We start from the raw sequence: 15,212 nt of genomic DNA on the forward strand, positions 1-15,212 counted from the left end.
CTTAATTTGATCGAGTATTTTTTTTTTTTTTTTTTTTTTTTTTACAGCGGAAAAACACGTTTTTATGACAGCACGTTGAAGGCAGACATCTTAGATTTTTTCCCTTAATTTTTGTTTGGAGTTTTATAAACGCCACGGGAGATAACTCCAGTTAAAGCGCCGATACTCCCTCCCCATCTTTAATACTAGCTTTTCTTCCTAAAAATCAAACCTTTTGCTCGGTATCATAACAAATTGTGTTTTCGCTGTAAAACAAAAACTACTTGATGAAATTAAGTGAAATTTTTTTTTCGGAAAACTTCATTCCATAACGGATACGTACAATTTAAACTTTTTTTTCTCTCGATATTTTCATTTTTTGATGTCTTGATTAAACTGTACAAGTACGAAAAATTGCAATCATTTACGATTTTCTTGCATTTTTGTTTTGAAAATAGGTTTAATTCAATATAAGCACCTTTATTTGTCGTGAAACGTTCCCGATTCATTTCTAATGGGGGGTAACTCTCACTTTTCCTTTTTTTTTTTTTTTTCAGCGGGGATTACATTTCAAATCAAAAAGTAACTCCTAGCAAGGAAGAAAGGTTACGGGAGCGAGTAACCGAATACTTCTTTATCGAATAAGATAAACATTTTATGTGTGTGTGTTTGTGGCTTTTAAATAAAGATTATAGCAAATCGTCGTTATTATCCGGTTGACAGTTTCTCATCAAAGCGTCGGCGTCGACGGCCGAAATAAAGAAAAGGTGAAAACAAAACAAGAGAAAAAAGCCGATCATGGAACCGACACTCAGACAGATTTTACGAGCGCACAGGCGAATTGCCCCTTATATACATCGGACCCCGATCTTGACCAGCGCTACGGCCAACCAACTCACCGGTCTGAACGTGTTTTTTAAAACAGAAAACTTTCAGAAAACGGGGTCTTTCAAGGCCAGGGGTGCGATTAACGGGGTAAGTATTTATTTACCTTTCCCTTTCCACGGGATGCAAAGTCGCAGCATTTGCCGTGATCGGTCACATCGGCATTTCACAATTCAAGAACTTTATGCGACCGGTAATAAACACAACCATCCTTCTAAATGAGGAGGTAATGCATGGAAGGATGATGATGCACTCTTCTTTAAGATCTAACATAATTATATTCTCCTTTAATACAAACTTGAGGTCGTGGCCTGCAGAATTCTGTCAACGGCGTAAGTGAAGAAGTCGGTTAATAAATAATCTTTTATTATTTATTTATTTTAACAATATGACGTATATTTTTGAGAAACGAGTGACAAAATTACTTATTCGACGAAGGAGGGGGGGGTATTTCCGTTTCTTCCTTTGGTTTTGCGTTTTGACCTTTGACTTCATGTTAGTTCGTGTTATTGTTGTAGCACCCCCCCCCTCCTTTAGGGGATAGCGGCTTCCCTTTTCAATAATAGCAGTATTTACTTGGTGTGACCCTACCCTCACCCCACCTTTTTTTTAAAGAATTATTATTTCTTTTTTTGTATTATTGTAGATTACCACCCTCATCATCACTACAAATAATAATAATAATAAATGAATAATAAAAATAAAAAAATAAATGGATGCTACTTTTTTAGACAATTACGTGTGAACACACTGAAAAACGTGGCGGAAAGAAACAAAACAAAATTATTTTAAAGTTTAGAGGTAAATTAACTAATGTTTAATTTAGCTTCATTTTTTTTTTTTTTTTTTTTTTTAAGGCGTTTCTACAAAACAAGACTCATATCGACACAATTATTTCGGTATTATTATACAAACACCGTGACAGCGTTAGGGTTAGGGTTAGGGTTAGGATTAGGGTTAGGGTTAGGGTTTAGGGTTAGGGTTAGGGGTTAGGGTTAGGGGTAGGGTTAGGGTTAGGGGTAGGGTTAATTCGCTGTCACGGTGTTTGTATAGTTTTACCATTTTTTAAACCATAACCTAATCCGGCAATCTTGACAATTGAAGGTTCAATAGAAAACATGGTGGCCCGTTGCTAGATGTCATTTCGGAAATGAAAAATGCGAAATCCAGATGTACGAAACGAAATACGTTTTAAAGACCACATGAAATCATTGTCATAAACATCATTTACAAGACTTGGTGCTTTCGGTTAACTTACCGTCTTGAGATTACAAGTGATTGTTTTTCGATATTTTCATTTTTTTAATGTCTTGATTAAACTGTAGAAGTACCTAAATTAAATTTTGAGCTTTGACTAATAATTAAAAATAATTAAAGTAATAATTTCACAAGAATTCTAATTTTAAATTGGCGCTTGATATATGGGTAATAGCTCTATTTTTTATTGGTAAAAAAGTTACGAGTATTTTTTTAAAAATTCTATTTTATTTTTAAATAACTTTTCATTGTTTTATTCAAATTCTGATTCAAAAACTATTAAAACGTATTTCGTTTCATATATCCGGATTTCGCATTTTTCATTTCCCAAGTGACGTCAGTAGCAGGCCTCTGTTTCAACATACGATTGTCAAAATTGTCCCCAGCCTGGCTGTACAGTACATTCGTATACTTTAGTGTCGTCTGCCATTTTACATTTATTTTTCGTGGCTTTCAAATCAAAACTGTTTCGGCCATTTCACGTCTGTTCTGTCTGTACTCGGAAATAATGGTAAATTTATACAAATACCGTGACAGCGAATTAGTAGAAAAAAATATACTTTCCTTGTAGAGTTCTGTGTGCTGAACACGAATCTGAAAACCGCATCCGTCGCAAATTAATAGTTTCGGAGATAATAACGTTTTAAGAAGTGGGGGATCAATTTTCTATAATAATTTAATGTAAAATGAGCACCCACTTTTTGGCCACTCTCGACAAATTTTTGAAATCACTACCCCCCCCCCTCTCGACAAATCCTGTGAAATCACTACGCGGCTTCCCTCCCCCCCTCCCCACAAATCTGTTTAAATCACTACGCCCCCCCCTCCCCTCTTTTTCAAATTTATGTGACCCTTTTATTTTACTTTTTGGGGAAGGGGAGGGGTGAGGAGAGGGCGCAGTAATTTTATATGATTTCTCTTTCTATAATAATTTAATGTAAAATGAGCACCCACTTTTTGGCCACTCTCGACAAATCTTTGAAATCACTCACTACCCCCCCCCCTCTCGACAAATCCTGTGAAATCACTACGCGGCTTCCCTTCCCCCCCTCCCCACAAATCCGTTTAAATCACTACGCCCCCCTCCCCTCTTTTTCAAATTTATGTGACCCTCTCCTCACCCCTCCCCTTCCCCAAAAAGTAAAAAAAAAAAAGGGTCACATAAATTTGAAAAAGAGGGGAGGGGGGGCGTAGTGATTTAAACGGATTTGTGTAAAAATCGATTTTGTGCGCGTAAAATTGGGATACTGCGCATGAGCAAGTAAAATTGGGGTGGTGAAGTGGTGGGGAATTAATTAAAAAGAAAAGGAAATAATTAATTTATTTATTTTTTTATTATCGCTTATTTTCATTATGGATTATCTCCACTTGTTTTGATTTAAGAGTAGAGCCGATGTACGCCATTTTTGAAAGAAAATATTCCCTTTTAAAAATGTTAATATCTCCGAAACTATTAATTTGCGAGGGGTACGGTTTTCAGATTCGTGTTCAGCACACCGAAACGTAACAGAATACTACGTCTGTTTTTACTAATTCGCTGTCACGGTGTTTGTATAATAATACCTTTTTTTTTAATTTAAAAAAACATTATTAAAGCCATTCAGTACCAAAAACTGAAAAATAGTTGTTCTGTCATTTCCGATTCGTTCCGTAAATCAATTTAACTATTACAATATCGTTTGATCATTAAATTATTGATTGAACAAAATTGTTATTTAAATATTGTAATTTTTTAAGTTAATATTTTAATCTCTGTTTATAAAATTATTGAATCTGGATAGCTTAAAAAAAAGTTAATCTTTTAAAAGATAATTTTCTAACAATTCAGAAACAATTTTAAGTAACTTTTTAGTTTTAAAGGATTCCCAATTCCTTTCAAATTTCGAAGAATTGTAAAGTAATTCATTAATTTAGAAGTAAAAATAAAAACGCATACAAAACGACTACAAAGACATTGTGCTGGACATTTAATTTCGTAATTATTTCAAAATTGCATTTTATTTTACGCTTTATTTTTACTTCGGTACTTCTACAAAATTTGAACCGAACTGTTTTTTATTTAACCGTAGCCTAACCATAAGTTAACCCCAGATGTATAATAAGGTAACTTATTGATCCGTGCTGAAATAAGTTATTATTTAAAAAGCCATTCTTAACATGGGGAAGGGGAGGGTGTTTTGTACCTTACAATTGAATAAAAAAATATATCATAAAACTTTAATTAAACTTGGAAATACGATTTAAAAAATAGCGCGGATCAGTAAGTGCACTTAGCACCTATAATGAAATTAAATAATTTATATGAAAATTTCGGATTCATATACACGTTGGTACTTCTCGAGGAACGTGAATCCTGCGTAAAACTTTTTTTTTTTTCTTTTTTTTTTATGACTGTTCTCTGAAAGCGCAGACACAAAAGGTTTGGTGCAAGTCTATAACGAAAATAACGTTTAAAATTCCAGCAAACTAGTAGTTTCCAAGATATGAAGAAATGTTAGTTTAAAGAAAGTGGGGTATCACTTTTCTATAATAATTTAACGTATAATGATCACCCACTTTATGGCCACCACTAGTGTAAAACGAATTTACGCCGCTGAAATACACATTTGCCGAATTTTTGTTGGAGGAGCGTCAACGTGTGGGTGCTCAATTTACGTAACATTCTTCATATCTTGGAAACTACTCGTTTGCTGGAATTTTAAACGTTATTTTCGTTTTCAACATCCTCAAAAACTTGCTTTTCCAAGTTTTTTTTCTATAGTGGAAAGTCGATTGTCTGCCCCTTTCTAGTCTTATATTCCCAACATTCTCAACAGGTGTCGCTAGCAGTGTATCATTCAAAAACAAGATGGCGTGAAGTTTTTCTGCGATAAAATGTCTCATAATATTTGATTTTCTTAAATAAAAAAAAACTACTTGATCGATTTGCGTGATTTTTGGAATATAACATTTTCATGCAGTGACAAGTATGTACATTATAAAGATTTTTTTCAGATTTTTATAGTAAAAAAGATTACTTGTGGACCATTTATAGACTTGCACCAAAGGTTTTCATGGGTTTATTTAATTACGAAAGCTTTTTTGAAGTATATCTGAATCCAAAAAAGGGGGGGGAGCAAAACGTTATTTGAGTATGTATGAAAAAATAAATGTAACAAAAAATAAAAATATTTAGTGAAGAAAAAATAAAATTGTACTTGTACAGTTTAGTCAAGACATTAAAAAATGAAAATATCGAAAAAAAAAAAAGTTTAAATTGTATATATTCGTTATAGAACGAAGTTCTCCGAAAAAAAACTTAATTTCATCAAGTAGTTTTTTTTTACAGCGGAAAAACACGTTTTTATGAGAGCGCGTTGAAGGCAGCCATCTTGGATTTAAAAAAAACATTTGTTTGAATTTTAGAAATGACAAAGGGAGATAACTCCAGTTAAAGCGCCGACACCCCTCCCAATCTCTAATACTAACTTTTCTTCCTAAAAATCGAACTTTTTGTGAAGTTTTCTTTTTTCAGAGAACTTCGTTCCATAACGGATACATACAGTTTAAACTTTTTTCGATATTTTCATTTTTTAATGTCTTGACTAAACTGTACAAGTACCAATAAAATAAAATAAAAACAGAAAATAAAAGTATGAATCAAATTTAATCACTGAAATAAAACAAATAAAAAATAAAATAAATACACGTTCGATTAAAAAAAAAGTGAAAGAAAATCTTTTGTGCATTTCAGGGAGCAGTCATTAAAAAAAAAACATTTACGCAGGGTCCAGTGAAGTAAAGTACCCAAATATTATAAAAAGCGTGTTTGAATTAGAAAAAAATAAACAAAATAATTAGTTAAAAATTTACAAATGTAAGCGAAAGTCACATTTAATAGACTTTTATGTCTGTCAATCATAAAAAATATAATTTAATGTGTAATTATCACATTGTCGTGAGAAAACACACACACATACACACGGGAAATGAACGCACAATTTTATTAATAAAAAGTGGGGGAGTAGGCATTTTAACAAGAGCCAACAAAAACAGAAAAGGGTGAAAAAATAAATACACAGCAAATCAATGTTACCAAAGGCAATACAGATTATCTTTTACTAACCCGGCTAAGTTTTTGGCACTTGTGCAGTTTTTAACATCCTCTGGAAAATTTAGAAAGACATTGTTAACATAGGAAGGAAGCTTTGTTAACTCTCCCCTTGCACAGACGGAACTAGTCTAAAATAAAAACAATTTTCTTTCAGATATTAAACTGTGCGTAAGTGCCAAGTTTTTTGTTTGACTTATTTTAAAGCGTTTTTTTAAGCTCAATACACAACGAGAGTCAACTCTGTTCAGTTAGCATAAAAACAGTTGAATGACATTAGACGGTCATATGAAGTCTCGATAATCGCCCCAAACCCGAAAATTGAACAAAATCACAGCTAATAAAACTCTCACCAATCATGCAAAAATGTAATGTCCAACCGCACTGAATATTTTTTATGACAAGAATTTTTTGTGTCAATTTCAATTTTTGAGCAATTATTTTGACCGCCATTTATTTTTCTTTCATTCTAATTTAAAATAGTTTAAGCTAGTTGTGTCTTCAACTAAACAAAAAAGTGGTACTTATGCAGTATAACGTGTTATCGTTGGAATCGTCAGGAGTGGTTTTCGAAAAACACCAGGTGCTGAAACGCTGACCACCTTAAAAAATCATGAAACTTTAGTTCAGCACCAGTTGATAGCACAATTGCATAAGTACCAAAAACTCTTTTTTTTTTTTTTTTTGACAAAGGAGTCACTACTTATCAAGGCCCGGAGGTCACTCAAGGATAAGGGTTAATGAGTGTATAGTAGTCAAAGGGAACATGTCATAGTAATCATTAGTAGTGGAAATTTGGTAAATTGGATTGCTTAAAAGAATAGCTCATCAAGAATTTGTTTACATTGGACTTGAAGACAACCATATTGTAGTCAGTTGGAAAGCAGGAAAATGGAACAGAGTTCCACAGGTGTGCAGTTCTAAGAAAGAAGCTTTGTTCATGGAATCTACATTTAGGTTTAGGCACAGATAAAGAGTGGGGGAAATTATTGATAGTGGTTTCAGTTAAACGAGTGTTTTTCGTGAAAGTCAGGTGAAGGGGGGGGGAAACCATAGATTGGTGCTCAGACGAGCACTTGCCATGAAAATAAGAATAAAGCAGAGACAAGCTCACAACGTCTCTTCTGTGGGAAAGAGGTTGCAGGCAAGAGAAAATGACATCCCCCACTAGGCTACAAAGTCTATTTTGAACTGTCAAGGCAAGCTGCTTCTAGCAGCTCCTGTCCAGATATGTCAACAGTACTCCATCGTTAGACGTACTTGACTCTTATATTGAAAGAGAATTGCATCAGCTGTGGGATATCTACTGGAGCGGAAGAACGATCTCACCATTTTTCCAGCGGTCTTGATAACGGATTTGATGTACATGTTCCATTTCAGATCAGGAGTAAATGTCGGATCTAGAAGCTTGTCAAAAACATGGAGCCTCCCCAAGACGAGAGCCATTCATTTTGATTGATGCAAGACGGGGATAATTGAAAGATAGAAGCTTGGTTTTAGATGCATTAAAACCGGCCACCCTTTTCCCCATTGTACCATGTGATCAAGATTAGAGGAGAGAGAATCAGAAAGAATTTGGTCGTTTACGGCCTTTTGAAGTGTTGCTATAGATGGTAGTGTCATCAGCATAAATGTCTACAAATAATCTTATGATGTGATTTGGGAGATCATTGATGTAGATCAGGAAGAGAGTTGGGCCCAGGATGGACCCCTGAGGGACCCCAGTATTAATACTGTGAGATTCTGATTTCTGCCCATCAACCACTACTCTTATCAATCTATCGGAGAGAAATGATTTAATAACTGAAAAGACATTTCCAGCTGTACCATAGCTAAAGATTTTATGGAGTAGACCTTTATGCCACACCATATCAAAGGCCTTTTATGTGTCACGGACAATTACACTAGAAAGGAAGCCTCTGTTAAGAGATTCGCTAATCCTAGAAGATGTAACTGTTAGCACATCTGCTGTAGATCTGGCAGAATGGAAACTATATTGCATGTCCCTGAGGGGGTTATTTTTGCTGAGATAGTTGACTATTTAACACAGATTCCAGCAACTTACTCATGCTGCATTGGTCTGTATTGAGAGGGAGATGAGCGATCATCTGAATTTTTAAATACGAGACATACTGATGAGGTTTTCCAGAGTGTTGGGAAACAATTCTTCTTGAGACAACGCGTAAACACCTGGGAGCTAGTTCTAGTTGAAGCTTCTGGAGTGCTATAATGGGAATGTCTTCAGGGCCAGTTGCTTTACTGGAATTGAAGTTTTTGATTAGGTTGGCAACATCATACACAGATATTTGTATGCTATATAGCGTGTTTTCAGACACAGGAAAAAATGTGGGGATTGGCGGCTCTGATCACATAAGGTAGAATTAGTTGCAAAGTTCTTGGCAAAGAGTTTGACTTTGTTAGATGCTGACAAGATTACCTCAGGTTCATTGTAGAGCACACACTTCTATTCAGGACCCTATTTATTATTTGCCAAAATTGGTGAGAACCAAACTGCTACTCAGCTACTTTGGACTTAACAGACTGAGCATACAACTCTCTTGCATTCTTTATTACTCTTTTACAATAGGTGGTGGCAGTCCTGAAGGCAGCTTTAGTCTCAGTACATCTATTACGTAGGAAGCAATGGAAAAAGTGATTTCTGTGCACAATGGCAGCAGCACATTCTGGAGAGAACCATGGCTGGCTGTTAGGTTTTTGCTGGAAATTTTTGGAGGGTATGAAATGGTCTATACCTACAATTAATTATTCCGTCAGGTCTGATACTATAGAAGACACATTCTTTTTAAACATGGAACATAGAGGTAGATCTGATATAAATATATGAAAGCTATCTTAGTCAACCATAGAGTATCGATATACTGTACGATGGAGAGGTATGTCGGAGGACTTATTACAGTTTGTTTTTATCTTAATAGAAACAACCAAGTGGTTGGAAAATCCCAGTGGGGACAGAATAGAAAATGAACATAGCTCAGGGCAAGTTGTGAGAAAAAGGTTTAGGAGATTTGGATACTGATCATCAGTGTCAACCAGTGTGTGGGTTCGTGAACAATCTGAGTTAAGTCATAAGCAATGGAGAAATCGTGACAGAACCTCCCCTCATCATCTGCCTTGTTTGAATTAACCATTCTACATTGTGAACATTAAAGACTCCACAGACGTGAATGTTAGCTGGAGGATGAGCAAACAAGATGTGGTCAATTTTCTCAGATATACTCTTAAAAATAATAACACCGCTGTTATGGGGGTGATCGAGGGCAAATATAAATGCAATAGTATGAGCAAGTGCAATCTGAAAGCATTTATAGGGCAATTTAAGGTCTTTTCTGAAGATGCCCCTACCACATGGCAAGCCATCTCTAATGTAGGCACATATTCCATGCCCATGTCGATTTTGGGGGTCAGATTTGGATGTTAAATTAGGATATCTTTTAATTACAAACTCATCTAGAGAAATAGTCGGTCCAATGCTTATTATGCTTAGGAAGGTGTTGTTTGGTCTCCTGTAATTGGATTGTTGGAACGTAGACCCCTGATGTTAGAGAAAGAGACATGGTAGTGTGGGTCTACATTGGAAGTTGGAGTTCTGGGTTTAATCTTGTATTCTTTTTGGAGACTTCATGATGGATAAATATGTTGTTATCTATAAATATAAAAGCGAAAATGTGTGTATGTATGTTCGCTTTTTGTGTATGTCCAAGAAAGGCTTTTTTCCGAGAAGCGATCGGTCGACTCACTTCTTCTTAAAACTTTTTATATCACGCCTAAATGATAATATTTATGAGTTAACAACTGGGGTTGCCTGTCTATTTAATTTGCCCGACTTTCAAAAGATAAATATTCAAGATTTTTCGATCGCCGCATATGCATTAAGCTTTTTCGTATAAAAAAAAAGAAGCGAACAGACTCGCTGTAAATAAAACACTGTCCTGCACTCAAAGTTGACGTCATTAAGTCGTCAAAAATGGGCACCTGCCATTAAACGTTGCACTTTTTTTTTTTTCACACTTTATTATTTTCCATCTGCGTGTCAAGGCTTCGTTTTTTTTTTAAACAAACACCCGACAAACGATTTTTGTTTTAATTTACCCAAAAAACACACACACCTCAAAACACCCGGGCAATGCCGGGTACCCCCCACTAGTTACTTATTAAAATAACTTATAACACACACAATATATATATATATATATATATATATATATATATATATATATATATATGCATAGATATATATATATATGTGCATATATATATATATATATATATATATATATATCTGGATATATATATATATATATATATATATATATATATATATATATATATATATATATCCAGGTAGTAACAGTTATTCGTTGTTTATTTATTTATATATTTTTCATCCTTTTTTGTTTTATTGTTTTTGTTAAAAAATGCCTCAAAAAGTAATCGGTGAAAAACCGGTTAAATCCAAAAATTCAGTATCCAAAGTTAGGACACCGGAAGTGGACTCAGTTTAGCTAAATATGGAACAGAAGTTAGTAAGCATGAAACAAAATACAAAACCATATAAACCTTTTTCATAGAAACTTTTTTTATATACAAATGTTTAAAATAATGTTTTTGTTTTTTGTGTGTGTGTGATAACATAAGTGTTAATAAAAAAAAACTTTCATAAATTATGACAAAAGTCTGTGAAAAACTTGTGACAGATATATTCTAAGAAACTTTTAAAATACAAGTTTATTTTTTATGGTTTATTTATTTTAAATATTTATTTAATATTTAATATATCATTTCAAAAAGGCATTTACAGCCATATAAATAATAAAAATTCTCATTAGTATTTTTTTTTTCATGATGACACAATGTAAATAATGAATTTTTTTATTCTTTTTTATAGTTTCATGATAATACAAGTGTTAAAACAAAAATATTTGTAGAAATGTAAAAAAAATTTTTTTTTATTATTGTTTCATGATAGCATAAGAACTTTTGGAAATAAATTATTTCCATATTTCCTGGTTATATTTGCCGATGACATCACGCTCTATAACAGGCACAAAGGAAAACAAATGAACATGTATCTAAGGAAATGGCAGAAACACTAGAGGAAGACCACCAATCTGTAGCCGAATCAGGACAAAAATGGATGTTTGTATGCACATGCAATAAACAAATAGGTCCACCTCCACAATTTTCTTTAAAAATATTAAGAACGGCTTTCGGAATAAACAGCCCCAATCCCCCATGTTAAGAACAGCTTTCAGAATAAACACTCCCAACCTCCCCATGTTAAGAACGGCTTTCAGAATACCCCCCAGTCTCCCTATGTTAAAAATTGTAGCAGTGGATCTAATGTAAAAATTTGCCAAACTTATAAAGCTAGGTAGGAAATGAACACTTAGAAAAATCAATTTTATCTTTTTTAAAACAACAGTAAACAAGCAAAAATATAAAAAAAATATTATGTGTAGTTTCTTTTAAAAACAATATCTCCTTCAAGAACAGTCATAAAATGTGTTTTCAATCAATATTTATTCAATAATGGACCAGTTTTCTTACCTAGCAAAAATGAATGAGTTTTCCATTGACAAAAAATATATATTTCACCCAAATTTTTCTATCTACTAAACAATAAACATTAAGCAGTAAACTACAAGTTGAAAATAATAATTGTAATAAAAAAAAGAACATTTTTTCCATTTTGTTTGCTCTGTAACGTTTACAGGGAACATGAACTGGAATAGATACATTGAGAGCATTGCTAAGGCAGCTGCAAAGAAGGTGGGCTCTCTCTACCGTGCTAGAAAACTACTTATGCCTGAAAGTATCCTGTACCTCTGTAAGGCCACCATTCGCCCATGTATGGAGTGCTGTTGTCACATTTGGGCTGGTACATCTTCTGCTTGTCTCTCACTCCTGGACAGGGTTCAAAAGAGTGTCGCCAATCTAATAGGTCCTGAACTGTCATCTAGGCTTCAGCCTCTGTCCCACTGACGAAATGTTGCATCCCTCTGCCTGTTCTACAAGTACTTTAATGGTGAATGCTCTGGCGAACTACAAGCACTTGTATGAATACCCCCTCGACAAACCCGACAAGTAGCTAAATCCCACCCCTTCACAGTAGAGCTCCCTAGGTGTAAGAAAGCCTTCTACTCCAATAGTTTCTTTCCCAGAACTGCTAGACTTTGGAACTCCCTTCCAGGAGTCTGCTTTCCCAACTGTACTGACATGCAGAAGTTCAAGTGTAATGTGAACAAACATCTTGCTACTCATCTCCCTTCATAATAACCCTGCAACTTATGTCCCCGATAGTAGCCCCCTACTTCAAAGTGGCACTGTGCCTTGTTTGGGGTGAAAATTGACTAAAAAAAAAAAAAAAAAAAAAAAAAAATCTTGCAAAATGGACTGACTATCGCTCTGGCACACAGACGATGATCCTTGTTTATTTCATGTTGTTTAATGCTGACCAAGGGAGATAACTTTTCTCGATTCGTTTCATAACCAATGGTTGTCAGACGTTTTGTTTTGACAAAAAAACAAGAATTCAGGGTGGCAGTCAGTAATTGATTTTAACAAAGATTAAACAAACAAACAAACAAACAAAAAACGAAGCAATAGAACAGAATAAATAAATGTAGAGAAACAATTATGAAACATGGACAGTATTAACTTACAAAACCCGAGAAACCATATTTAATAAATTCGGACATTTGTTTTACTATAAACAACAAACTGGAAAAGTGGTCAAGAAACACATATATAACAAATGTTACCAAAGGCAAGATAAATTACTCTATTGCCTACTTGGATAAGTTTTTTTTTGGTATTATTATACAAACACCGTGACAGCGTTAGGGTTAGGGTTAGGATTAGGGTTAGGGTTAGGGTTAGGGTTGGGGTTTAGGGTTAGGGTTAGGGTTAGGTTTAGGGTTAGGGTTAGGGTTAGGGGTTAGGGTTAGGGGTAGGGGTAGGGTTAATTCGCTGTCACGGTGTTTGTATAGTTTTACCTTTTTTTTTTTTTTTTTTTTTTTTTTTTTTTTTTTTAAACGTTTATTAAGATTGAAAATAAAAAGATGGTAGACCTGAGGCTGTCAGCTTTGATGTCTCAGAAATCGCTCAAAACTCAAAAATAAAACAAAATATTGATAGATTCCACCCAATAAATGTCATAGAAGAGTAACTTATCTTACCTTTGGTAACATTTATTTGTTCGGTATTCCGGCATAAAGCTCGAGACAATAGTCTCTAACCCCCTTTCACAACAAAAGGAACTAACTTCCCTATACACCGCTTTTGGTTACTATGGGAACAGCTAATTTATGTGATGATTCGATTTTTAATAATAAACACATTTTATTTTTTTAAATATTAATATTTATTTTTAATAATAAACACATTTTATTTTATTTTAAATATTAATATTTATTTTTAATAATAAACTACACTGATTAATATCCCCAAAACTACTTTTTTTGTGACAAATTTAAATGCGCTTGCTTGCATGTATAGAAATGGTCACCACCGATAACAAAGAATTACATTGGTTAATATGAAAACACAGGTCAGCTGCTGCAGGTATAACATCATCAACATAAGTGCAGCAGAACGCGTACGATTTTTCGATTAATTAGCGGCAATAATAATTTGTGTGGGTTTTCAGATCGAATAATAATTAAAAAAAAAATCAACAATAATAATAAAAAAAATCAACAATATTAAAACAAAATCAACAATAATAAAAAAAACAAAATAGATTTTATTGGTTTATTCCTCGAATCACAAAAATTAATAAATAAAAAATCCTGTATATTGTAGGCTACAATAAATGTTTGAAGCCAAATCTTTCAGCAAAAAAAGGCCAAATTCAAAGACAAAACCACATTTTTTAGATAAAAAAAAGGCCAAAAAAGTCAAATTTTAACTTTTTCTTTATTAATTATTATTAAACAAATATTGTTTTACTTTTAAAATGTCCTGTATATTGTTTATTATTAAAAATCGAATCATCATTATTATCATTCATCATTATTATTAAAAATCGAATCATCACAAAATTTAACTGTTCCCATAGTAACCAAAAGCGGTGTATAGGGAAATTAGTTCCTTTTGTTGTGAAAGAGGGTTAGAGACTATTGTCTCGAGCTTTATGCCGGAATACCATTTGTTCTATATTTGTTTTTTGACAACTTTTTCTGTTTCTTGTCTAAAGTAAAAAATGCTCACAAATTCAACATCGTCTAATAAGTTACGTATGTTTGCACTTTTCATTGTCTCAAATTCTCTTTAATTAATCTTTTTAGTCAAAAGTAGTTATTTCCCTTGTATTTTACAATCTATCTACAAATGCAGGTGCTTATTCAGATTGACACTCATAGCGATAAAAAAAACTTGTCAGAGAATGAAGATTTTATATTCCAAAAATAACAAGGGGTTTGTATTACTGTACACATAGATTCGAAAAAGTTGTCAAAAAACAAATATATAACAAATAAATGTTATCAAAGGCAAGATAAGTTACTTTTCTACCAAACTGGATATATTTTTTTTGTTTTTATTCAATGTAACATTTATTCAGCTCGAAAAACGTACAGTGTTTACCGATGTATTCGAAAATTCAAGATGGCTTCTCACACCCTCTTTAACACCGTAAGTTTGGGAAAAGGTGTTATAATTAAAAAACTATACAAAATACTATTAAAAACCCGCCGAATATATGTCAACCTATGTCACAGTAACATATATTGAGCGAGTTTTTAACAGTATTTTATCCGGTTTTTTATTTATAACACCTCTTCCCAAACTTACAGAGAGAATCAGACGCCATCTTGAATGTTCTAATACATCGGTAAATACTGTATGGTTTTCGAGCTGAATAAGCATGTTACATTGAATAAAAACACGAAAAATATATCCAGTTTGGTAGAAAAGTAATTTATCTTGCCTTTGATAACATTTATTTGTTATATATTTGTTTTTTGACAACATTTTCGAA

At 33.4% G+C, this 15,212-nt stretch overlaps 1 protein-coding gene across 1 annotated transcript in view; it reads left to right on the plus strand.

The window, feature by feature from the left end:
- The first annotated feature begins 640 nt into the window (after positions 1 to 640).
- LOC145300155 (serine racemase-like) overlaps positions 641 to 15,212 on the plus strand; it is a 68,117-nt gene continuing 53,545 nt past the window's right edge. Inside the window, exon 1 of the mRNA XM_080144461.1 lies at positions 641 to 954. Coding sequence (XP_080000587.1) covers positions 778 to 954 — 177 coding nt within the window. The 5' untranslated portion in view covers positions 641 to 777. The remainder of the gene's footprint in view (positions 955 to 15,212) is intronic.

The sequence above is a fragment of the Euprymna scolopes genome, chromosome 2 (assembly GCF_053919585.1).
Source record: "Euprymna scolopes isolate OS-2025 chromosome 2, ASM5391958v1, whole genome shotgun sequence".
In the NCBI taxonomy this organism is placed as follows: Eukaryota; Metazoa; Mollusca; class Cephalopoda; order Sepiida; family Sepiolidae; genus Euprymna; species Euprymna scolopes.